Source organism: Sinohyriopsis cumingii, chromosome 2, assembly GCF_028554795.1.
Source record: "Sinohyriopsis cumingii isolate HCF-2022 chromosome 2, ASM2855479v2, whole genome shotgun sequence".
In the NCBI taxonomy this organism is placed as follows: domain Eukaryota; kingdom Metazoa; phylum Mollusca; class Bivalvia; order Unionida; family Unionidae; genus Sinohyriopsis; species Sinohyriopsis cumingii.
In genome coordinates, this window is record NC_142962.1 from 32,537,544 (window position 1) to 32,564,377 (window position 26,834).

Consider the following 26,834-nt stretch of genomic DNA (forward strand, 5'->3'; position numbering starts at 1 on the left):
ACGGTCGAATTATTATCAATACTGGTTTGCTGTGAATAAAATATTTGCATTATTAATTATTTTACACAAACTGGGTCTTGTTGCGTGCCGCATGTTTGAGACCCAGTTGTACTGCAGGAAGAGGAGGGAACTTGAGAGCAAGTTTCATCATCTTTTGATAAAGGTTATGAAGCCAACGTCTCTTATGCTACCTGCGAAATATCTGGAGAAAATGTCAAGGATGGTAGTTCTCTACTTGCAATAAGTCACAAGTTAAAAGAGTAGAAGAGGTGACTTCCAAGCTGTCGCTAAGTATAGGCACCCTTTGAGTGACAAAGAGAACAGTTGAAGCGACATCTCTATGATACTGAGACACCAGGCTGGGCATCATACACAGGAACTGCCTAGCAGCACTATGTGGGTTAAATTGATCCATGAGAGTGCCTGTACAGACTGGGTTCGTGAAACTGGGTTTTCGGATGCTAAGGCTTTAAGCTGGGCATCGTGTGCAGGAAGAGACTGGCAGCACTATGCAAGTGACCAATAAGAGTGCTTGTATAAACTGGGTTCATTAAACTGAACAAAGCTCTTCCGGTTAGACACTATGCGATTGATTGTGGTCATGGCCCATGCGACATGAGGGATATGGCAGAGTCTAATCGTAAATTTGAGGTTGGAATGGGTTAAGTGATATTGATCTAAAACTGATATGCAAGATGGTAACTGAGATTGTTTGCTCTCTCTCTCTCTCTCTCTCGCACCCCCCTCCAGCGAGTGATATACTGTTGAAACCTTGTGTGCAAACTGACGACATCCTTGTCCCTCAAGGTGGACTTTTGCTGCTGTCATAATTTATAACTCTGATATGTGTGTGTGTGATTTGGATTTTTAACTTAGCTTTAGCAATTTTTCAGTCATATCGATACGATGTCTGCAGTATGGCAATTTATAGTGATGTCTAGCACTGGGGCATCATGCCGCAGACATGTAGCATCGTGTCCCACCCAGTCACTATATCCTGACACCAGGCCGACCAGTCCTAACACTAATCTGTTAGTCCTGAGCACCTAACAAGGCAGCTGTTCGTACCATTTTTAGAAGTCATTGGTATGATTTGGCCAGGGTTCAAACCCATGATCTTCTGCATCTGAGGCTGATGCTCTAACCACTATGCTACTGGAGTGGTCAAATCTGATATGTATTCGTAGATTGGCAACCGGAGTAAGCTACACATATAAAGTGGTTTTTAATTCGGGTCTAATACATGGTCTCAATTGAATCCTGTCCTATCTTTGGTTAAAAGAAATGATGCCCTGTATTTTTTTATAACTGATTTTCAGTTGGCCAATGAGAAGGTAGTATTCCGTTCAGTGTGTTGTTCTTGCATATTAAGCGGGGGCCATGTCGAGTAGTAGCATGGGAAAACAATTTGGCATTCCCTAAAGATATATGATATTAAGTCAAACTTTTGACAGGGATATACAGTCGAATGCCTGAGCTAAATATCGGGACCAAATTTATTAAGTTACACAAAGCATAGCTTGAAATATCAGCGTTTTTTCTTAAATAGCAAGGAATCAAGTGTCCTCCTTTGTAGCTATTATATAGTACATGTATGACAGGTCAATTGTAAGCAACAATATGAGCCCCTGTGCGTTAGCCAAGCCTGTGACTAGAACTGATGCAGAGGTGAGATGGCAGTGATCCATAACAGCGAGCGCTTTAGACCACTTGGCCACTCGGGGCCCCTATAACTGGTTGAGGAAGAACCCAAGGAAAATCCCAGTAAGAACCACCGACCCACTGGCAAGCTTTTTCCAATACCCACATTGGCACACGATGCACAGATCTAATGTGTACATGGACACAACAGTGTTTGTGGAAGGTTTCTTTTCCACTTTTTATTTGTAGGCATGCTGGTTTAAAGTTCTTTAGTGGTATGTAGTGGAGCTGTGGTTCCACAAAATTTTGTTGCCTTAATGAAGTTCGTGCTTTTCTCCCATTTCACCATAGATTCCATTTAGGACGGTCTCTAGACAACAAGAAATGTTCTGCCTGACAATTCACACAATACAAGGGAAGAAATGGAACTTCCATTATCCTTCAAAAGAGAGAATTTCTTTCAAAAACTGGGGCAAACTGGGTCTGAAATCACACACCCGTCATACATTGGTCTACAAGGCAAAAGTAATGATATGACAGGTACCTCGAGTTAAAGTAATATTAAGCTATTTGTCAGAAATTGTATCCGACATGTTGTATAACAAAATAGATGGTGCATTGGCATCTTATGTATGAATGTGAAAGATGTTGGGACTATTACATCTGATATATGGTACAGCAGTTTTTGAAAGTCGTGACATTTTGTATGCAGCAAGCTATACACGATGGGACACGAGTAGCATTTGTAGGCTTTCCACCCACTTGCCTTGGAACCCACACCATTGCTATTAATAGCAACCCCCAACATAACTATCAATGAGCATGTCTTAATTAACACCAATACCAGGTTGGCAAGGCTTTTTTAAGGACGTTGCAAATAGATTGCTACAAATGTTATTTATGTATGCATGTATAGGCTTTAACGTATCAGGACAATTCTGGCACATAGTGCTAGATAAAATTATACATTTCTAAATATAACGAGAAAAATTGCAAAACACCTTTATGATGATCAACTCTGCAAATAAAATCATACCATTACTAAAGGAACCACAATGGACACAAGCCTGATAAAGCAAGTTTGATTGAAATTGACTTGCCTGTTCCAGAGAAGTCAAAATAGGTTTTCCACCTAGTTGCTAAGGGCTGCTCCATTTAAACATACATATTATCTAGGCAAGGCAGATTTTATCTACTGGTCATGGACCAAAAGAGCTCATGGAATGGTCTGTTATCACTACTTCTCTAAACAACTTTGCACACATTTATTCTATGGTCTGGTTGGTCATAAATGAAAATGGTGCTGCTCAGACATCCAATATGGTCACCACAATTGTCATCTTGAAAATCCTAATGGAGTTTAAGAAAAATACCTAATTTTTTTTAATGGAAATGATGTCAATTATCCTTATGGCCACGATAGCATCCATCTTGAAAATGTTGTCATTATTACTTCTCCAGTACTTTTCATCAGTAGACCTCTTAGGTCATGTTCGTTTTAACTTAAAATGGTGACAATCTTACACCCAGTATGGTCACCATGGTAACAAGCTTGAAAATCTTATTACTGCTTCTCAGATTAAATGGAAAGTCAGTTTGACATTGAGTTTTCACCACAGGAGTTTATATGGCATCTAGTTGGTCCTAAATACGAAAATGATGCTACCTTACCCTCAATATAACCACCATCAAGTGACCTGTTGAAACATATTGTCATCTCTACACCTCCTAAATGGATGACCATATCAACATGATGTTTTACTTTAAGGCTTCCTGTGATACCAAGTTGATACTAGATTAAAATGAGCCAACTTTACATCCAATATGGCTGCCAAAACAACCAATATTGCATGGCTGACCATGGTTGGTAATTGAGTCGCTGTGATACATCGAGACAGATAGCACATTCCTACATTCCAAGTTATTGGTATATCAACACATTCAATATTGGAACATGTTTGGATCACCAATGAAATTTATTTGGAACTCAATACATGTGGACTTGTGATAGATATTTCGAACTGTTTGGGATTTAATTCACAATAATGCAGGTTCTTTTTAAATTTTAACTTTGTATTCTTGGGATCACCAAGTAATAACACTGAGACCTTCAAGTGAAATTGATACAAAATTATGAATTGCATCAATGGATGTGATCTCTGCATTAAAACTGCCCAAAGCTGCCAACCCTCCAGGCTCACAATTAGTGAAATTAGTGAATTTTGATATGAATTCGTGAAGCGATCTTCGAGTCCGGGAATATTTGTCAGAACAAATGTTTAGCAAGGTCTCCAGGTGATAAAGGTTGATTGTGTTCAACAAGAAAACTCCCAAACAAATGCTTCAGCATTGGTAGCTTGCAGGTCTTCTGTTGATGGCTTAAAATATTCCAGAGCTGAAATCTGCTGCGAGTTTTTAATTTTCCCAACCTCTATGTGCTTTTTGTTACTAAAGTACTTTCTCACATCATCTCTACCACCATGCCTAATGCGAAAATTTGTGGCACACTGCGTGCAAAAGGCATTATGTATGTCGGTGTTTGATGGCTGAATGCATAGCCAGTTTTTTGTACATTCCAAATTAAACTTTACTTTTTGTGCAATAGATTTCTCTTTCCTTGTTGGTGAAGACATTTTCAAGATGCGATGCCAAATGGTAATTCAAATCAGTGCTTGTGGCACATGCGTGGAGCAAAATTCCGGTTAGGCCCATTTCTCTCAAAAGCATTTGTAAAACTACTCTTACACATATTAAAATATGCTAAAATGCTTGCTACCGAGCCAACTGTACCAATCAGCTATAGTTCCACTAATATTGCAACCAGGAGTAATGGACCGTTTTTCAACTGCCGATATTACGACTAGTGCTTAATGGGAAATGTTATTTTATTAGATTTAAAATAATTAAGAATTGGGGAATTCATGATTTTTTTAGCATGCAGTGTGAATCCATGAACTGCTGAAAAAGTCGTAAAATTCATGCCAAAATCGTGAGGGTTGGCATCTATGACTGCCTTCCCTGCGTCCCATGCATGTTTCACTAGAACACTCCAAGACAACATTGTTGCAATGGGTGCAACACAAAACAAAACTTTGAAAGAACATGTCCAATGAAACATTATTGCCAAGTTTGAAAAATAAATTGCTCAGCTATCCTGTCAAAGTTGAAGGTAGGTTTTCCATCTAGTTCCTACGGAAACCACAACTATGCCTGGGAAGCTACCTCATACACAACTTCGATCAAACACGTTCTAAGAAACATTAAAAGTTTTATCAAAATCGGCTCCGCATTTCCTGAGAAGGTGAAACTAGATTTTCCACCTGGTTGTTAAGCAAATTACACTGTTCCTAATGGAGCCACAATCTTGATAAAGCCTTGTCCTTAATCAACAGTCCTACTATGCTTCATTGAAACTGGCTCTGCTGTTATAGAGAATAAAACCCAATTACAAATAAGTTTTCTACCTAACTGCTAAGGAAGCCACACCAGAAAAATTTCTTCAACATTCATACAGATCTTGAGAATTGTGGAAGCCCATGAAGGCATTTTCACCGACTACTACAAGTTTCAAGGAGTATTTCTTTCTTACAGAAATTGATCCCACCTTTTGTTTTTCACTGCAGAAATAGGTACAAAAATTTAATTAAAAAAAAACATGTAACTGTGCCAATACAGCAAAGACAGTCTACTCTATCTGGTAACTACCATTGTTGAACTGTTTTGTTTGATAATACAAATGTATTTATTATTTGGGAAAATATATAATTTAGTAAGAATTTAATGATTTTCAAAAGTGATATTTTTCATGACCTTCAATATTTTGCATAGCATAAGATAAATGTAATATTATTTGACAAAATGTAAGCCCTATTCAAGGAAAAAAAAAAAGACAAAAATTAATGGAACCATGTTTTTCTAACAAGTATTCTGCCAAGAAGTTCAAAAGAGGCTTTCCACTTCAGTTGCTATTGAAGCCACACCATTGCTAATGGAGTCAACCAAACAATTTATTCTGACAGTCTTACCAAGTTTAATCAAAATGGGCTCAGTACTGTTTTAGATGAAGCTATAAATAGCAATATGTAGGGATGACACACTTCATGTGAGGAAGTAAACCAATGCCTTATAGCCAGTTGAGCTTAAAACTGGACAATTAATGTTTCTAAAAATAAACTTGGCAACCCCATACCTGGTCAATCCATGCTGTAACTGAATATACACATTTTAATCTTGCCGTCTTGTAATTAGAACACCAATATCTGATTTCTGCAAGTTTTTGGTATCTGTAAGAGTCTTTTTAAAAAATGTAAAAACTCCATTGATAATTTTTAAAACTCATGTTTATTCAGATATCAATATGTATGTTGAACAATGATTTTCTTATATCAATAATGAATTATATACATGTTAGTCTCATATTTAAATTGGCATATATAAAGGACATAACATATGAGTGAATCTCTAGAATGCAAACACAAATAACATAAGAATCTGAATCAATACTTTTATTTTCTTGAGCATAAGTCATACCAAATTGCTGGCAGCCTAACGCCAGAGCTACCAAATAATGCATCATAGGATCCAAGTCCACACAGTTTGTTGTATTGTAACTATCAACCACAAAGCACAGGCCCCACTTTTCACTAAATAAATCACCAGCAGATCTGACACACAACTCTATCATAAAACTTTACTTACCATTTCAAGTGAGAAATGTCACTCCCAACTTGTAAATTTTACTTGAAATAGACAAAAGCATCCTTTTGATTGGTCAGAAACGTTTAGAAAAAGAACTGGAATCATTTTTTGATGGAGAGACCTGGGTCTACGCTGTTCCCAGTAGTTCCCAGCACATTCTACAGGAGTAAATATATGTATATTACTCGTACAAACAAAATATTGTCAGATAATACTAAAATCACTTGGTTGACATTTATGAAGCCATGTGCATGAAAAGCAAAGTGACTATCACAAGGAGAGCAATATGTATCTTAAAAAATAATCTGTAACTCCAATCAAATTGTGATACAGTATTATAATCAGTTTCAGTCTACTTTCACAATCAGACTAGACTTCATTAATCTAACTATTAAGCACAAGACATTCAAACACACTGATATGGAAGGCAGATGTGATAAATATATTTAGTTATCATGCACCTATTGGCGATTTATACTATAAATAATTGGTTTTGAAGATAAATGATATGATAACATGTGAACAATGTTGAGAAGATGGATGCAGGTTATTATGGAACAATTTTAGGACTAAAAAGCGCAACACAAAAGTTGTACAGATGAATACTAGCACTGTATAATACCATATTAAGTCACATGATTTACTGTTGCTGCAACTAGTATAACTTACAACAGCAGCTATAAGACATTTTGTCTTCCAATAATGAAGAATTGTGAAGAAAAAAAAATACTGTTTGCAAAAAATTGAAAGTAAAACACCAAACAGGATGTATAAAATGCTGACCTACTCATAAAATAATATATAACCATCCATCTGACGGGTCCAATTCGTAGCAGATCATGAGACAGGTATATTTTTTCTTCATTTATTTCTAAAACAACAATCTAGGGATCAAGTATTTACCTAATCTCCATTAATTCACCACAAGAAAAACATTTAACTTGGAAAATGGACAATTTCTGTTTCAATCAATGCAAATAAGTAACACAACTTCAACTGTTTCAAAACATTATACAAAGTGACATTCTACCTTCCTCTAACTAGTCAACAACTCTGAAGCACTGTTGACCAAACGTTAATTTTCAAGCTCTTAAACATTTTCAAGGATCTGACTGAATCTTAAAAAAGAAAATGATGTTTGTATATTACTAGTTTACAACAATGGCAAGATCAAAGGTCATGCAGAGGAGTTTATTTTTATGAATATGCAAATTAAAAAAAATATTTTAAAAAAACAGTCCCAGAATTTTGTTTAAGACTCGAGTTCCTTCTAGATGCTTGGTTGGATTGTAAGAATATTTCAAAAACATGATAGATCGAATTAGGCAGCTATTGCAAATGAGATTATTATGTCATGCATTTCACGTTAGTGCCATTCCAGATGAGTAGATTAAATAAAATAAAGACTTGTTTTACTGCCTCAATGTCCTCTAATATGGGGAGAGTGGTAGCTTGTCAACTAGGCTTAACATGTATACTATAATGAAAACCATTTGATTGCTCAGTCCAATAAAATCACATACCCATATCTAAAAAGAACACTTGTTCCTTCTGAAAATTTGTACCTTGCAGCTTTATTTCTCTTCTTGGTTTAAATAAAACTTAAAGGTACATTTGAGAAAAGTAGTGCCATTTTGTGAATGAAGCAAGCTTTCTATCTGACTTGATAATCTTGCATTCTTGCAATGAGTATTTATTTATCCTCTTTCGTATTGCTGTGTGTATAAATTCATCTATTTTAATTATCCTATTTTGTCACCTTTTTCATACATTCATTTAATTTTCATTTGTTCCTTTTTTCATTCAGTCTTAAATCCAATCTTTTCCTAGCCCATCTCTATTACTTAATTCCTTCCATCATTCACTATACAGATTTCTTTTGGACGAAAGAGTTTTTCAATCATTTTCCTCATTCAATCTGCATGATTAACTGGAAACAATAACCACTCATGCAATATACTGCATTTTTATATCATCTTGTGAATAGTAACCTGCAGAGATAACAATGTAAAAGTCTTCTATTTTAATTCAAATTCATTTCGTCTATATTTTCTAATGAACTTGTTTTTAATTAATTTGCTATGAAAATAATTTATGGCAATAAAATTTGTTTACATGAACTCCAAGCCGTTTTGGACTTAAATCCAGCTGAAGAAAAAGATCAATTTTGCAAGACATCACAAGGAAAATTTAACTGAGCATTCATCAATTGATCTGTAGAAACTGATATTCAGCCACAAAATTTTTATCTCGTTCCTAACACTAGACGGAAGTTGATATCCATACTTTTAGGTTTCATAATTCTTCTTGGGAGTCTGGTTTCTTTTCAAGTTATGTGAAAAAAAATATATATATGTAAAGTAGGTTTTTATGCTATCTTGTATTTCACATGTTAACTCATGTCTGGATCAACTCTACGCTGAACGCACAAAATTGATTTATTCATTTTTAACTTTTGGACTTCACCATTGTTGTATGGCCAGAGAAAACAAGTTCTTTACATTTTGAACAAATAAATTTAAGGACAATATTGTATAGCTCAAGACCAAAAAATATTCAAGATGTTGCATTACACAATTCACAATGTATATAATGAACACCATTCTTCTTCCTGATACAGGAATAAACGAGTTCAGAATGACATCAATGAACTTATATGTCCAAGCCTTGTTTATAATGTAAAGTCCCGAGTTGCCACAAACCAATGGCAAAAAGTGTCCTCATTTAACTTAATCCTGCATTTCCTCGGGGATTTCATGTGGTCCAATCATTCCAGGTATGGACAACTGAACTTTTCTCTTTTCATCTTGAGCCTGCTTTATTGCATTTTCTCGCTCCTCCAGGAACAGGTCGCTATTATCTTCCCCAGCAAACTCCTGTGATAAAAAACAAATGAATATATCTTGCACCTCCATGAATAAGCCAGTATATGTTTACATGCAATTGATAAATAAAACCCAAAATGAATATATATATCCCTAGAAGTAGTGGCTTTTATACTAAGAGATTACTTTTCCAGCTAGCCTTTCATTCAGCTAAAAAAAGAAATACACAAGGAAAGAAAAGAACTATTATTCTGTCACTAAATACCACTGGCAACTTACAGCAGCACATCAAGCTCAATAAACCACTGAGCAAATCAAGGACAGTCTTATGTACGTATGGATATACACTGACGCTACAGTGATCGGTATCTTGACCTCAGGCCAAGGCAAGCCCATCAATAATGCTGTTGTATATGCCAGGGTGGTAAAATATCAACACAATGTGCCTCATGGATGAAAACCATAAAGTTTGTGGGTCATATATGATATATTATAGTAATTAGACATAATTATAGAATTGACATTCTGAATGAGCACAGGCCACCAAAACAAAGAACCACAGGCCTGTAAACAACTCTGACATAGGCAGTTTCAACTGCAAATGATGCAGTAAAAAAAAGGAAAATATGTTTTAGTCAATTGTTTCTCTACAAATACATACCACATTAACATTAGAAAATTGCTCTCAGCATGCTCAGAATCTAGCCCTACATTAAAGAAAAAAACATCTGTGTGCACATGTGCATGTAGAGAGATGGACAAAGGGAAGTAATTCTTATAAATTAATTACAATGGTTGTTCTATGTGGCTACCTACACCCCGGATGTAACCAGTTTAATTGGTTTTGTGTAATTTAGTGCCATTTATCAGCACACGATACACTATACATGGTAGAAATTATACTTGAGGGATAAAAATTAAAAAAAAACAATAACAAAGAACCAGGAAGAACCACTAACCCAGTGGAGATTACTGTCAAGTTAGCATTTTGTGGGCTTAATATCATTTTTTTAAAGCATGTTATAGGCGAGGAAGAACCTGGGAAATATTTGAGCATTCGACTCTACCTATGTCACCAGCAGGAATATGGCTGCTATACTGAAAAGACAAATCCTAATATGAAGTTAGCACAACCAACAATGTGTTTATACACATGTAAGGGAGGTAAGGGAGATCTCACTACTGCTTTACATCCAAATGTTTCAGGCATGAATCCAGTGAAAGTTGTAAGATCATGCCTGGTTGTGATATAATACCCTCAGAATGGTAACTGTCTGGGCAGCTAGCTACCAGTTGCCCAACACAATTCAGTTCTCTCCATGTCACCTAAATAGAAGCTGGACAAAGTAGATCAGGGCATGCCAGTCAACTGACTCCACCATGTCTCAAACTGAGACATTATGTTCAAAGGCCAGGGATGTGGAAATTACTATTATTTCTTGAGCTGAAACCCTTAGGACTCATACCTCATCTTGTGAGAGTCCTGTGCATGGCATTCTAATAATACCCTTCAGCCAAGCAGCTAGCACTTGTGAAGCTATGTCTTCCTTTCTTGCCTTAATTGGCAGGAAGAACATTTAACAACTTACATGAACATGGGCTGGCAAGGTTCTTAAACTTTGCCCCCACAATGAATCGATTGATAGAGAAAGCAGATACTCACCCATCTGTTGTAAATTGATTGCAAAAGTTTTAGAAATGAATCAAAATCAGGTTGAATCATTAGATGAATTGAGCCATTAGAATAGAAATTTGCATGCAGTTTGGATCCACAAAAATGCATGTTCACTCAACTTCAAAGACGAAGCAAGTGCTATCTAGAAGTAATGTATGATAACTGACAAAGACAGGGGCTAGAACTGGGTCAAGTTGACCCAGAAACACTTCCAGCTTGGCCTGGATATGTTCAAATTGCACAGTAAGTTGGAAGGTTCTTGTTGCAGCCAACATGATTTATTCCATTATGTATGGATGTGTCTGATATCATGGAACAGTATTCCTTAATTGTGGTAGTGGCTAACTTCTTGTATTGAAAAGAGAAAAAGAAAGGTAACAAAGCTGAGAGCGGTGTGACATTTTGTTCCTTGTTTGAAGAGTGGTTCAATAAGAATGGTCAAAGTGTCTAAAAAATAAAGTTCCTACCTGTCAGATATGTTAATAGGGCCATCATACTCATGTTGGCACAAGTCTGTATTGCAACCCGCCCCACCACCTGACCAGAATATTGTCCTTCTATACACTCTGCATCTAAGTGTATAGCATTCGATATGGCAATGATCCTGCCAAATCATCACCATACATAAAAATGAAAGATTCTACACGTCACATGCTTGTAGGGCTGGCTGATTCACATCCAGCATGGAGAATGCCAGTCAGGTGCAGTGGTGGGCTGAAATGGGCAGATGGCACCAAATGCAATTTTAATTCAACATGTCTTGGTATCATGGATCTGGTCAGCTAGCCACTGTTACTGTAGAAAGTTGAGTGACATGCTGTTCACCAAAGTGAGATGACAGATTTAACTCAAGACTACGAAAACTGTACAATGGTTTTCCAGATGATTGAACCAGTTGGTTGGGAGCCAGGATGGCTTGTGGTGAGCGATATAAAAATTGCAGGCTGGCCCAGTCCACCTAGCTGAAGTTATTCCCACACTTCCAGCTTCACTGTTCCCAAGCCCACACATGGCCAGGATATGGACTTGTGCCCAGTAGGCTAACAAATTGGGTTAAAAATTGTTCCAGTTTTGTCCAACTCCTTCATCAACATTCTAGATGACAGAGCTGTAGTATGTGCATCATATGCACTTCCAGTGTACCTCAAATGGACTCGCTTGGAATGGCTTCAAATGTAAGTTATGGTCACCGTAGGCACCATTTGAAGCATCTTCATGGAAGATGGGGGTGACATCTCAATGTCCTCTATAAAATTGAATATGAATTCCAATAAATGCTTAAATTTTCTCATTTCAAAGATTCAGAGCATGCCATTTTTATTGTATTTCTCAAAACATCAGACCAAACATTTTGTGCAGGCCAATTACATGTCCTGCATGACTTTAAAATGCTGGCGCTTCCTGCACTTGAATGTCATCTCTATAATGAAAAGAAGATTTTCTTAAAAAAAAAAACAAATGCATACAACAAATATACAAATGCTCAAATTGCCAAACTTGTGTTACCTAGACGACCTGAAAAGTGCACAAGATTTAACAGCTCAATCAAACTGGTGAAAACTTGAGCATCACCAATCAGTATCACATGGACAATAACAATTGGTAATAAAGCACCCCCCCACCCCCCACATACACACAAATAAATTCATAAAGGGAAAAATGCAGATGTTATATACACCTGTATATTAACCTTTTGACTCGCGATGAGATTGAAAATAAATATAAACATCAATGGATTCCTCCAAGGCATTATTCACAGTTGCAAGTGTAACTGATTGCATCCGGGACGATGATGACCACCTAGTAAAATAAGGGGGATAATTCCAAAAGAAATACTTACCTTTGCATATACATGTATTAAGTAAGATGTATTTTTGTCTTTTGAAGAGAGCTTGGTTCAGGGGTAGTAGACAATAATTTCCTAATGTTAATGTGATTGGGTAATGTATTTGACAAAGGAATTTGTATAAACATGAAAATAAACAAAAAGATGACGAGTTCATGTTATATGAAAGGTAAATAATTACTACAGTACAACTTTCAAAACTATATATCATAGCAGAATAGACCTGATGAAACCACTGTAAGAGGTATCAAATCCCTTCTCTAAATTCTTCTGTCACTACTACAGGAAACATAGAAATATTTGATGATTATTATCACAGACTACATTAAACATTACCTTTTTTTTTGCTGTAATCTTGAGGGTTGTTCCAGCAAAATATATTTGGGACACATGGAAGGCACTTTCAACATAGAGTAGTAACTCATAGATGCCAATCAGAATTTTCCATCACTTTCTTATAAACTCTTGTAGTATTCAGAATACCCTGGTATTTGTTGTTTGTTTTTTTTAAACTGCCTTTCCTGGGTACCATGCATGTTTAAACAGAAGTCCTAAAATAGTACAACACACTGTTCGCTAAACAAAAATCATGCTGAGGCATGTCCAGGCTTAATTAGTAAAAACATTAATCATTGCAGACACAATCTGTTCATCCTTCTTATCAATACTTACTCTGATTTGCACAAGGAAATCCCTCAGATGCTCTTTGAAGGCAGAAATGTCTTGATTGAAACTAAAAAGTCCCTCAATGAAGATTTTAATTTGTGGCCTGAAAAACAAATTCATAAGGCCATCATAAATTTCAGTAAAAATTACAACAGTCAAACTTGCAGCATAAAGGCAACTGTGTAACTGAGAAAAATCGCCTTTCATAACAGATTATTTCTACAATAATTGTTTAAGGGACATGTAAAAAGAAGCTATTTAAAGCATATCAGGGGTAAAATAAATTTCAGAAACATATGCCCACCCAAAAACCAGACAAAAATGTGGTTACCCAGCAATAACATCTGGTTGTTTGATTATTACTCTTTAAAAGTTTTTCCATATTTTAAAATTAAAATTATTAATATTTAAAATTTTGCAATGCATTTCTTACAGTATTATGTACAAATCAGTGGAAAAATACATATTCATATATTTCATTTCATGCTGACCCCAATTTTATTATTCTGCACTGTAGCAAAAATAGTACTCTTAAAACCTCGTCATCAAAACTGGTTTTCAAGTAGGGCTTTGACTCTCATGGTTGCCCTGCTTTAGTTCTAAATTTTCACCAGCTACTGGGCAAAGAATTGTTCTACCCCTGCAGGTTATTGTCTAACTGAGGCGACCTTTGAGGCAGGCTTGATTGTATTATATTGAAATTACCCTTTGAATCCTTGCTTTTTGCATTTTACTGTTGTAATAAAAATTCTAAATAACAATAAAAAATTAAGTACAAGAGAAAGGCATGTATATCTAGCTTTTCTCCAAAAGATGCAGATATGCACATGGGACCACACATGAACAAAACAAATAGATTCACAAGTATCAAAAATGTGTTGCCATGAAAATGAACCCAAACATTTCATCCCAATATGTCTTATTCCATCAACAAAATTTAAAATATTTCCATTTACAAAACTTCTAAAGTACAGACCTTCGACTTGTTGCACTTCATAATTCTGAAATGCCAACAGATGGACCAAATGGAAAATAATGCCAATTACTGACAAATATAAAAAGGTTTCTCACAAAATTAATCATATACTACACTCACATTTGGCCAATTTGGTACAACTCCAAAAGGTTTTATCATGATTTTCACTCTGCTCTATACAATTTTAGCCAATATGTCAATTGCTTTAAGACAGCAAAACTAAAGCTTAAATTTGGAACAAAAAGTATCACATGGTAAGAAAACCAACACATTTTACCAATTTCCCAAAATGTGCTTTATTTCAGTAAGGTAATCATAAGTCTTTTAAACAATAAGATGATCCAGACATTTTTAAGCATGACTGGACCTGAAGTCTAACATCTTTCTTTGCCAAGAAAATAGTTTTAAATCAATGACTCCAGAATAAGGTTGCCAAGGTAATAAAAGTATAATACTATTTAAGTATCCGTCCTCAAAACCAGGTTTTCTTTGTTGTGCACCATTTTTTTTTAGTCCAACAGGAAATTCTAAACTTTCAGCAAAGCCAAACTTGTTATCATGTTCAATAAACAGATAAAAAATCAATAAACATATGTTTTCCATTTAAATATGTGAATAACACACTAAAGAAAACTGAGTACAGCTACGTGCTGGTTTTATTCTGACCACAATGAAGAAAAGTTTGAATGTAAAAGAGTTTGGCTAAAATTACAAACACTCTTTAAACATGAAGATCAGATTCAAATATCAATATTTCTGCATTAAGTAATGGCGGCATGTGTGTGTGTTTTGGATTTTTAACATAGCTTTAACAATTTTTAGTCATATCGCTACAATGTCTGCAGTGTGGCAGTTTACACTGGGGCATCATGCTGCTGACATAGCATGATGTCCCATCCAGTCCTAACACTAACCTCATAATGCTGAGTGCCTAGCAAGACAGCTGTTAGTAAAGGGGGCTGAGATGCTGCCAGGACTTTTCACAAGTGGGGAATTCCCCCACTGGCATCAAAGTGTTCTAAGTCACTCATATATCCAGTAAGACTTTATCCAGCTCCAATAATCTGATATACTTCAAAAATCTTTGTCATAATTGCTATTATCTGCCAGTATTTGCTAACTGAAATCGTCATCCAAAGATGAACCATGTGGACTGTCAGCCATTTAGGGTTTTCTAGGTAGCCCATAGCTTAAACATGCATTTGTAAAGCTTCCTTAATGAATGCAAGGCTAAATCTCGATGGAATGCTTGTTCCAGAGTGCAATGTGTTAATAAAATATAGCTTAACACCATTTATGTCAAGCTGAAACACCCAGTTGTGTCAACAATTACTTCTTGAGACTTTTACTGGCAGTACGACCTTTGTAGAGACAAGCACTTTTGTTTAAAAAACACTGTACACTGCAAAGTACATTTTTATGTGCTACTTTAAACTAATTCTTGTGCATCACTGTTTACCAAGTACGCAAATTTTGTGCAATTTGCACGTCATTAACGCATCTCTGCAGGGGTGTCAAGAAAATTTGAAGAAAACAACAAAAATGTCATGGCCAGCCATTTCCGATGGCTCAAGATAATCCATATTTTCTTAGTCTAAGATTCTATTACCCTATTGTTAAGCTTCCAAGTCTGTGTTGTACATTTGCAAAAAAACATTTGCTTCTCTTTTACGCAAAAGCATTCTTAAAAACTCATCCATCAAACCCTATTTACTATGAAAAGAACTTCTCTGGAATACTCCGTTGTGCAGACTATAGTGCAAAATGCAACACATAAAATCTTACTCATTAAGGTGTGGGAATGCTGCCTTCAGTAGGTTAAGAAGAAACTGCTGAATGTATGTCACATTTTGGGCTCCTCCACTTGTGTTTGGTCCAAGTGGTACCGCTGCTTTCCCATTTTCCAGCAAACTGAACATGTAAGCAAGGATTGTAGCTTGCATTGTCAAACCTGAAACAGAAATTATAGTCGATTTTTTAAAATCTAATATTTTGATGATTAAGTAGTGTTCCCTCATTATAAAGGGGTTCGTGAAGAGAGGGTGGTACTGAGCTGGAAGGGAGAGATACCAATGTTGGAAGACAGCAAAAAGGTGCAAAAAAAAAAAAGTTTATCAAAAGTTTAAAAAAGTTACTTGCTTGGTTTTATTCTTCCGACTTACCCTCAGTCAACGAAAAGAAAAGATAATGTGGAGCTAGCGGTCTTATGACAGGTGCACATCTGAAGGCCAAACTGTATACTCTATAACCTAAATTACACCAATTATTCATAATACCTAGGATATACACAGACGAATTTAAAAAAAAAAAAACAACAGTATAACAAGTAAGGAAACTCTTTTCTTTAAAATTTGCAGAGTGCAACCTCATTACAAAATCTGTCCAAGACCTTGACGATAAATGCATAGATTTCTAAGTTTGATCAAAACTGGTTCCAACATACTGCCCCATGATATCAAGCCAATCAGGTTTATCCTTGGATCATGCTTATTTTCAAACTAAACCAAGATCTTGTTGATACAAGCTCATCCTCAAATTGTATCCAAAACTAACTTTAAAATATGTGGTTTCCAGCATGCCAAAAAATCTGACAGCCAATAAGATGCAACACCAGAGCATTATTCTTGATGCATCTTGTTTATTTTTAAAGTCATCTAAGATCTTGATGATACAAATCAGTTTTCAAGTTTGATCAAAATCAGATAACTCCAGATTGGTAACAAGCTCAAGTTCACCTCATTATTACGAGTAGATTTTGCTCTTTATCAATCTCATCCAAGATCTTACTGGTATAAGCATGTATTCCAATTGCAAACCAAAATGTATCAGAAACAAGCCCTTCAGAGGGGTAGGAAGGTCAGCCAATCATTAATACGAATGGATCTTTTGCTCACTATCAACCTCTTCTTAGATTTTGATGGTAAAAGTCCACATTCCACATCTGAAACAGGATCAGGAATATAGTCTCAAGAATGGTAACAAGCAATTAGTTCACAAACACACACACACAGGGCCATACTAAAGGCTTACTAACGAGCTATAAAAAGAAAAGAAAATGAACTATAGCAGACATCATTCCATTTTTCAATGGTAATTTAACAGCCTTTTACATATACAATATTTACTCCAGGCTGAGCTCTTGCACAAATTTGATTAAATTGGCAAAGCCCCATTCAAGTGAAAGTGCCTACTGAATCTGACACATGGGCCCCCAAATACGAAGAGAAAACACTGCAGCCAATATCAAATATCAAATCTTCATTTCAAAATAATCATTAAATTTACATCAGTTTCAGATTGCACAAAAGTTGATGAGAACTATTGAAAATAATTCTGTTCTTCTCTTAAGACATGGCTCTAATTTCTTGGATGCGCTGACCAATGCAATAACTAGATCTCTTAAATACACAAAGATCCTACTATATGAAATGTAGCAAAAATCTACAGAAATAAATGATCAATTATTAAGGGTCTCCATGAACAATTTTTTCTTTCTTCATATTGGAAGCTTTATCCTTAAAATAAATGTTTAAGGGTCCACATTTGGTGGCGGTTCTTTTTGTATCATTTAATATAGTATGGAGGGTTTAAAATTATGAATTACACATGGGGTGTATGTAAGTGATTTGGATTTTTAACATAGCTTGAACAATTTCTCATTCATATTGCTATGATGTCTGCAGACATTTAGCATTATGTCCCACCCAGTCACATTACCCTGACACCAGACCCACCAGTCCATACACTAATCTCTTAATGCTGAGAGCCAAGGGAGGCAGCTGTTAGTACCATTTTTGTAAGTCTTGGTATAACTCAGCTGGGGTTCGAACCTGTGACCTCCCGCATCCAAGGCAAATGCTCAAACCAATTTAGTCCACTGGCGTGGTCTGAATGACACATGGAAAGCAAAATCTTATCTTACCTGCTGTGTGTGAGCTGTCTGTAACCACAGAGAAAATATGCTGTAGTATGTCTGTGAAATAAGTCTGATAGAAACTTTGTGCTGCCGCTTCCTCCGCTGCCACATTTTGTAACAAGGCATACAAAATGTCTAATCCAGTGTCTGCAACATTTCTCATTGTGTGCTTGAATGCCCAGATGATGGAATCTAACACCAATTTAAACTGTGCTGGGGGTATGTTCAAAAAAGCTGAAAGAAAATTGAACATCTGTATCATTGTGTGAAGGCAAATTGAAACTTTCTGTAACATGTCTAAAAGTGATGGAAACTTTCTGTAACTATAAAGGCAAGGGAAACTTTCTTAGATATCGTGTAATGGCAAGGGAAAATTTCTGAAAAGGTTAATACTGTAATGCCATGAAAAATCTTGAAATTGTTTTATATTTCCTTGCAATGGGTTGCTATGAAAAGACTTTTTATTAAATTCTAAATGGTAAATATAACTCTTCAACCACTCATCTCAATATCAAAGCAATTTAGTCAAATTAAGTGTCAGACACCTGCCAGTAAATACACAAATCTAATTCTGCAGCTGAACAAAACTAAAACCTTACCCCACTCACCATCTTTGACTATGACCAACATATCTCCAAAAAGCTGATAAATAACATAAGCCAAGTTTCTTGAGCACATTAAAGTTTGTATTTTTTGGCTGTATGATCCACAGAGTAACAGCCAATGAAGCATGAATGTAAAAACTAGTTAATAAATTGAAAGTATTTAAAAGCACTCCCTGGATAAAGGCCGTCATTCAAGTCATAAGTCTACAGTCTACAGTATCCCAGCATGACAGTCAGAGAGGGGGCACTGTCTTGCTAAGTTTGAGTGCCATTTACAGATATGATTTGGTTTTCCATATACAATAAAAAGCTGAAAAAATGTTAAGGTGGGATTTGGGGGTCCTCCCCCAAACGGGTGTTGAGGGGCAGTGCTGGGGGTCCAAAAATGCATTTTACTCATAAAAAAACTAATACTCATTTAAAAAACTAATAAGCTTACCAAAAATGTTCAACTTTACTTCAATAATTTCACAATATTTACAGTCACATGAATTTGTTCTCCAATACTATTGATACTGAAGTTATTTCATGTGCATGTCAGTGTTCACATCATAATTAAGTCACAATAATTTGTCAGTTTTGCAGCATATGTATTATACTTCTCTCTTTTCATAACAAATCTGTAAAATAAACACCCAAGTACATCAACTATTTACAAATAATCCCATATATTCAATTGTCTTTTTCTCCAATGGACACAAACTGTTGATATGCCAGTCGAGCTCTTTTTGCAGCTTGGGCAAAGATTTCTTTAGCCTTCCTTTTTGTCATCACTAACTTTTTTGGCTCAATGTGCAATCGTTTCTTTTCCTTCTTAATAACAGCCTTTTTCCTTTCAAGCCGGTGCTTGTATTGGCAACATGCAGTGTGCATATTCTGACAGAGGGCTACATCTGTTCTCATTGCAAATCTTTCTTCTTATATTAATTAACTGCACTTTTTCCAGATGCCTTCTGAGCTTCGATTTTTGTATATGGAGCTTCTTTTGTAGGTGCTGTTCCAAACTCTTCCAAAAGCGATGACTGTAATTCAGATCTTTCTTGCAGAGGTCACAAAATACCAGTCCCCTAGCGTTCACAGTTTTCTTATAAACGCACCAACTAATTTTCTGCCAACTTTTCACTCCAGTCATTCCTATTTCCATACCTTTTTTAAACCTTTATCTAAACATTTCATTCATGCTCTCTCTCAACAACTCGGGACGCCATGTTTTACAAGCATGCTTCTTCTTTCCATTACCACTAGTTTCCGTTACATGAAGATTCACTGGATGAATTTAAACCTTTGACCAATCAGAATACACTTTATAAGAGTCGTGTGCTAACTAATATATGGAACAAATAATTTACAAGGGTCACTGTGGAATTGGACTGGGCAGACTGTTTTTAAAAAACCTGATCAAAGATGATATAAAAAACAGACTATATCAAGAAAAATCTGATTCAAGTCATGAGAAAAGCAGAATTCCGCTTTACAATGGAGAAAAATATCAGCAATTAGTGACATGCTTCAATTTTTGCACACAATTTACATTCCAGCTTTCTTCCAATATCCCAATTGTTCAAGATCAGCATGTTGTCTTTACAATTTAATAATTTATGCACAGAGCAGACTGAATTTACTAATACAGTGAGCACTGAAATGATGTTTTGCAAATAAGGACAATTTCTTAAAGTGGAATAAAAGGAATGCCAATGTTACTTGATGGATTTGTTCCCATTCATAAAAAAAATCAAGACATTTGACATTGAATGATTCAACAGTGCTTCTGTGACCGATTGAAGGCAAATTAAATGTGCCAGGTTCATTTTTATTCTCTCTATTGCTTATTAAATCTTCATTTCTTTTTTTGCAGAGTTGGTATCTGTTTTGTACAAATCCTTCAAGGCTGCATCCTGGATGAAGCACTGTGACTGCATCAAGAAATTAAATGCTAAAACAAGATACCAACATAGACCAAAATACCAAAAGACAGATAATACCACATTTCAGCAATGATATCCGTGGCAAAAATGTATGCAAAACTTATCAACACTTAGCTACCTGTCCTGTGTTAATTTTAGCCTCAAACCAATGACCCTCATTTTTCAACTTTGGCTATAGTACAGGTCATGTAAAAAAATATCCAAGAAAATATATATATAAATATGTTTATGGTTGATTTTTGACTAAATAGTTTATATTCCAAGCTTATTGCACAAAATGCACTTATTATCAAAGAAGCACGAGACCATCAATTTTCTTGATATGTTTTAGTGATTAATGATATTTTTTGGCTTTGGCACTGAGAACACATGGTAGAGGATTCTTGATAGAAAATAAAAAGAATATGTAATTTTCAGTGACAACACAGCTTCATCGATTTCCCAAGCTGTGTAATGGGAGGCAAAATTGTTGACTCCATTGTCTCAATAAATTCCAGTTATTCAAGTAATATGATTTCACTTCCCTCTATGGAAAAATCATGATGGTGAGGATAACAACAAAAAAAATCACCTTAGGCACCTGGGCCAGAAATTTAGTAATTTCTGCAATATATACATTTTTTTCAGCATTATATACTCTACATTATTCATTTCCAAGTTTGACTAGGGCAAGAGTCACTAAAATGTCAGTGGACATGAAAATTTGTAGTAAACTTTGATGAAGTCTGCCTCTACAAACACAGATTCAAAGCAAACAATGCTGGAAAAATTAATATTTATTGCAGAAATTAACAAGTTCATTACATGAATACTGTGATAATGATATGTGTTTGAACTTCTTAAATAAACAAGAAAGATGAAAGGCTATTAAAACCTTTTAATTTGTTGTTTTTTGTTTTATTTTGTTTCTCAAAATGATTCCACTTATTGACCTGGTAGGGGCCATTGTTCCTAAATTTTTGAATTTCTGGAATGAAAACTACTTATCCAAGTTCACAACAACAACATAAAAAGTTTCAATCTTAAGAATGCTTATTACCTTGGAAACAGTGGATGTTGACTGCCTGGAGCAAAAGGAAGAAGTTTGTTCTATGTTCAGGGAATTCTTCAAAATCTTTGTTGATCATTTCTAATGTACACTCAAACACAGCATCAAAGATCTTTGGGATATCCTTGGTGATATGTCCCTGAAAGCAAACACAAACAAGAAGTCAAATGATGCACCCCAAAAATGGCACTGCTTGTGAACGTTTTTCATAGAGATAGAATGCTTTTTTGCAGATGGAAACAAACCGCTAGTTACTAAAATCTTGGGAAAAAATATCAAAATTTCTATCTACTTTTTGTTCTTGTTTTGCTTGTTCTAACAGCACTTTCAACAAATTATTGGTTATAGCATGCTCAGGGGAGCTAAATGCCTTTCCCCAAATACACGTGGAGGCAGCCAAACCGTGTTGACCTGGGCAGATACTGAACCAGTAATACATGGGTTACAAATCTGATGCTCTATCAAGTATCATACTTTGTAAAGGTACATACAAGACATGGAAAATACTATGGACAAAACACACAGAAAATGAAATTTCAGTATGCAAGAACCAACTAATGCCAAAATCTGGCTCTGCAGTGCTTCAAACCACAAACTTAAAGACCCAACACGTGGGATGGAGATCACTCACATGGCTGACACCTGCTTTACAGCCATATTCAAAAGCAGACAGTGAATATATCTTGGTCATTATGATGCTGTCAGTAGGAACTTCTAATACTGTTGATTTCATATTATTAATCTCGTTTTGTATCTTCTTCCATACTTGATGGTAGATGAATACCAATTGTCCATTATTTAAAGGCTTTAATGTACAGTAAGCTTTAGGTAGCTTTCTACCTAAAAGTTTGTCAAATTATGTTAAGTGATTTTTTTTCCCCCTCTGACAAAGTTGTTTAACATTTGTTCTTATTTTCAGCTATGGGCACATTTGGTGGCAAATCAGCATCATTGATATAAATCTTAAAATCCTTCAAGCTAGTATGTTTTATGTTACATTCGATTAGATCACGTTCAGCAAATTTTAGAGTGTTGATGCCTTTCTATTTTTAATAATAGCAGCCTTATTTGATGGCACAACAGTACCATTACAGGATGCTTTCTGTCAATATAACCTAATTTCTGTGAACTGGTTTGAGAAGTTTGATGAAATTTTCTATTTTTAGTAATGGAGACTACACCTGAAGTCAAATAATGAAAGCACTTCATTCCATGAAGCTATCAAACTTGGTTGAATTGTGTTGATTTTTTTATATATATAGTTAATTTGTCTATTTTGATTAACATTAACCATATCTGATATCAGATTGGCATCTTCTGAATCAACTTCAAAAGTCTTCATGTCAGAATGTTTTCTGTTAAATCTGATCACATTCTGTTTAGCATTTTTTGTGTGCAAAAAGTCATTTCCAAATTTATACATTTTTAGTAAAGGCAGAAAGATTTGATTTCAAATCACCACCATTTGCACAAACCTAAAAGCCTTTTCTGCCAGGCAGCTGTCAAATTTAATCAAATTCTTTTGAGCAGTTTTGAGATCCCCCACCCCCTGCTAAACAGAACATTTCACAGTAAAGAAGTCAATGTGAAAACAAGATTCATTTTACATTTGTTGGAATTAAGAGATTTTGTTTATTTTATGTACTTCAAAAGTTTTAATTGTTATTTGAAATTTTCAATGAAATTTTGTTATATATAGTACTTACAAGATATAAAAGCCCAGTCTCAACATGCATTTTGCAAGTATGTAGGCATTAAATTTCAGCCTGTAGCAAGTAAGAGTTTCTTCCCTTTGTCTCTGATAATTAGATGGGACTGATGATAGTTTTGGTCCTTCTGGGTGGGCTGGATTTAAGTGGCAGTGAATCTTATTTCCTAATGTTAATATGATTGGACAATGTATTCCTTCAATGGAGAAATAAATAATTCTCAATAGTTTGTATCACATTAAAATTAATTATGAATGATAAATATTTCAATTGATAAGGTGATTGTTACAGCACTGTATCTTACAAGTAGTCGACTTACCTCCAGCCTGTTAACAATGGTGGCCATTGTACTTAGTACTTCTGGTTCTCTAGCTGCTGGCACATTTCTTTGGTAATCCAGTAGCACAGCATCTAACAATGGAGGGATAAAGTTCTCAGCTACCATTTGTGGGTCATTTGACCTACTGACCCAGCCCGAAATTAGTTTTAAAGTCTCTTTTTTCACTGTCCTCATACTCCGAATGAGAGGCTGTTTTGTCACGCTTTCTCCATTTGTTGCAATCGCACTACTGATATTCTCGCTCATCACTTTGTAAACATTTAACATGTCTAGGTAGATACGACCCAACTGCAAAAGAAGAAGAATTTTACCATATATACTTTTTTACAAGTCAAATAAATCTAGTCCAACTCTAAACAACTGAGAACTTAATCAGCCACTGCATAATGTACTGGCAGATGAGGGTGTATGTTGTTTGCTCTAAGGATTACTCCAAACAAACTGCACAGAGAGATCTGCTGGCCCCTCATGACATAGCAGATCTGGGTCTATGCAATTTGCAATTCAACACATAAGCAAATATACATGACATTTTAGTGCCACGAAGTTTTAAAGTACAAAATTCATGGAATAAATCTGGAAGTGTTTCGGAGTAGTAGTGATTACAATAGTGCGAATGAACTGTGAGTACCATATGACTCCCTTGTGTAGATGTGGGGTGATAATGAGAATATTTGCCATTTACGTTTCAATTAATGCAAATAAACAACATGAATGCCACTATTTCAGATCACATATGTAACATTTCAACTTTCCGCTAAAAATACAAGGACTCCATCACTTTTCAGATGACATGTTAATTTTCAAGTACTATGAAAGCCCCAATTTTCTCATCTTAGAATTCAAGCACTTTCAGGATTTTCAAGAACCTGTATGAACTCTGCATACACATCTCATGGGCAATGAATAAAAATATTCATACCATAACAGTTTTAAGGCTTTTTTCTTTTATTTTTGCAAAACTCCATTCAAATTCAAAACACCAATGTTGGATTTGTCTTGAAATCTAACATCCCAAAAATAGAATCAAAGTTAAGAAGATTAGAAATTGAAGAGATTCTGCCTTTATTCCAGTTAATGTTACAGAACGTCACAATTTCTGGTACTAATGCTTGATTTTTGTTTCTACTCACAACGTTTCAAGAGTATGGGAAGAGGTGGGAGAGATCAACAATATCTTTATCCATATTTTACAACAAATTAGAAGGCCTAGGTACTCTCGGCTAAATGTGGTTGAAATTGACCCACTGGTTTCATAGAAGAAATTGCAAATAACAAATGTTGATGGACAATACCATAAGCACTTCGTCTTTTAGCAATGTAAGCTAAAAATCAGTTAACCTGTGAGAAGGTTTAGTACAAAAATGAACTAAAATGCATTCAAACAAAATAAACAAATGAAAAACCAAGCTTGTTCTAAGCTTGCATGTTTATTTGATCTAGCTTACCTGCACAACATATGGATGGCCTAGAGCTTTGCATGCCCTAACATTTGTTTTGAGGATATTTCCCAGCTGTTTGACAGCATCTGGATCTTTAAGGACCTCAACATTCTGTGTGGCTTGATTAATTATTCCATCCCAGACCTGATTGGGCAACAACATGTACCGTTCTATAAGATGTTCCTGTGCAACCTGATCTGTCTGGGCACTTATCATCATCCCCACGGCCTCGTAGAATGTGTGAACCTGAATAAATATTGCAAAATACCCATGATAAATTTCTTATAAGCATGTTCTAAGATTTTACTTGGATAAGCTATCCTAATATAATTAAAATGAATATTTCATGATTATTATGGTTGTACTATGAAAATAAGAGGTGCCTTAAAATTCAATTAAAAAAAGTGGCTATGACTTCAAAAGAATGGTCCACTAAAATAATAAATGCTAAAATTAAATTAATTTTAATACCACACTCATTTTACATTACACTGAAAACTGAGACAAATACGAGCAACCTCCATGGCTTACCCTGGCAAATTCCATCACATTTTATAATTGATTACCCACCTACCCATATAGATCCAGGGTCAGGAGCCCAATACAGTCACATACATTAGTGACTTCCTACTTCAACTTGATAAATGTAGTCAAAAATATTTTAACATCTACTATAATTGAATTTTTTCTGGGTAAATCTGACTGCTGACCCCCCTCACCCCCCCCCCCGACCAAGAACAAAACTCTTCACGAGCACGCTTACCACATGACGGAGATAAATACAAAGATCTGTGCATTTCAAGCAAGGGGATAAGAGACCAATGGATGAATAAAAGATATCACAACATTCACTATGCTAACACATGAATTTAGTTTTTAACAATTTACAGTATGCTGTCTCTTGCTGCACGATGATCTCTTCCCTATAACAGAAGTTCCCATCATAACCTTATTGGTAAGAAAAGCACTCCAGATTGTGACTAAAATGCCTGCATTTGCAACTAAACATTTTGAATTGTTGAATGAAAATTATCAACTGGCTGCCTCTGGTGATTAAATTCAAAATACAGCGATTTTAGAAAATGACAATATTTTATGCTGAAAACATTACAGATGCAATTTACATCAAAACATAATCCATCCGTTTCTTTGAGGTCAGACAGCATGAAGAGAGAGTTCAGAGACCTGATACTGCATACTGATGGCTGGCCAGAAAATGAACATTATGAATGCAGACATGTTATGTCCAACATACCTAGGTATCTTATGAAAAGTATCATTATGCATTTTTATAATTACTCTTTAATCGGTTTTTAACTAGAATCCTTGCTTTTTGTTATCTGTCATTAATTACCCACTTGGATGCTGCCGAATTATTAGGGTCTGGAAAACCAAAATTCACTTCTTGGAGAGCTAAAGAGATCAATACAATCAACTTTTGAAGGGTAATAGGAGTAATCCTACTGTTTAATTAAAACAAGCTTGATTACTGCTTATGCAACATTTTTAACAAATTAGAATT

General features: G+C 35.4%; 1 protein-coding gene across 5 annotated transcripts in view; it reads right to left on the reverse strand.

Moving 5' to 3' along the window:
- Positions 1 to 5,963: 5,963 nt before the first annotated feature.
- The window catches only part of LOC149804581 (exportin-1-like), an 81,047-nt gene continuing 60,176 nt past the window's right edge, over positions 5,964 to 26,834 (reverse strand). For 3 of the 5 annotated variants that reach the window (XM_089941844.1, XM_089941820.1, XM_089941828.1), the window contains exons 18-24: positions 25,319 to 25,558; positions 23,850 to 24,158; positions 21,813 to 21,960; positions 18,250 to 18,477; positions 16,113 to 16,278; positions 13,358 to 13,454; positions 5,964 to 9,215 (exon numbers count right to left, since the gene is read on the reverse strand). In XM_089941844.1, coding sequence (XP_089797970.1) covers positions 9,069 to 9,215; positions 13,358 to 13,454; positions 16,113 to 16,278; positions 18,250 to 18,477; positions 21,813 to 21,960; positions 23,850 to 24,158; positions 25,319 to 25,558 — 1,335 coding nt within the window. In that variant the 3' untranslated portion in view covers positions 5,964 to 9,068. The remainder of the gene's footprint in view (positions 9,216 to 13,357; positions 13,455 to 16,112; positions 16,279 to 18,249; positions 18,478 to 21,812; positions 21,961 to 23,849; positions 24,159 to 25,318; positions 25,559 to 26,834) is intronic. The other 2 variants (XM_089941853.1, XM_089941837.1) reach the window with 1 other exon arrangement.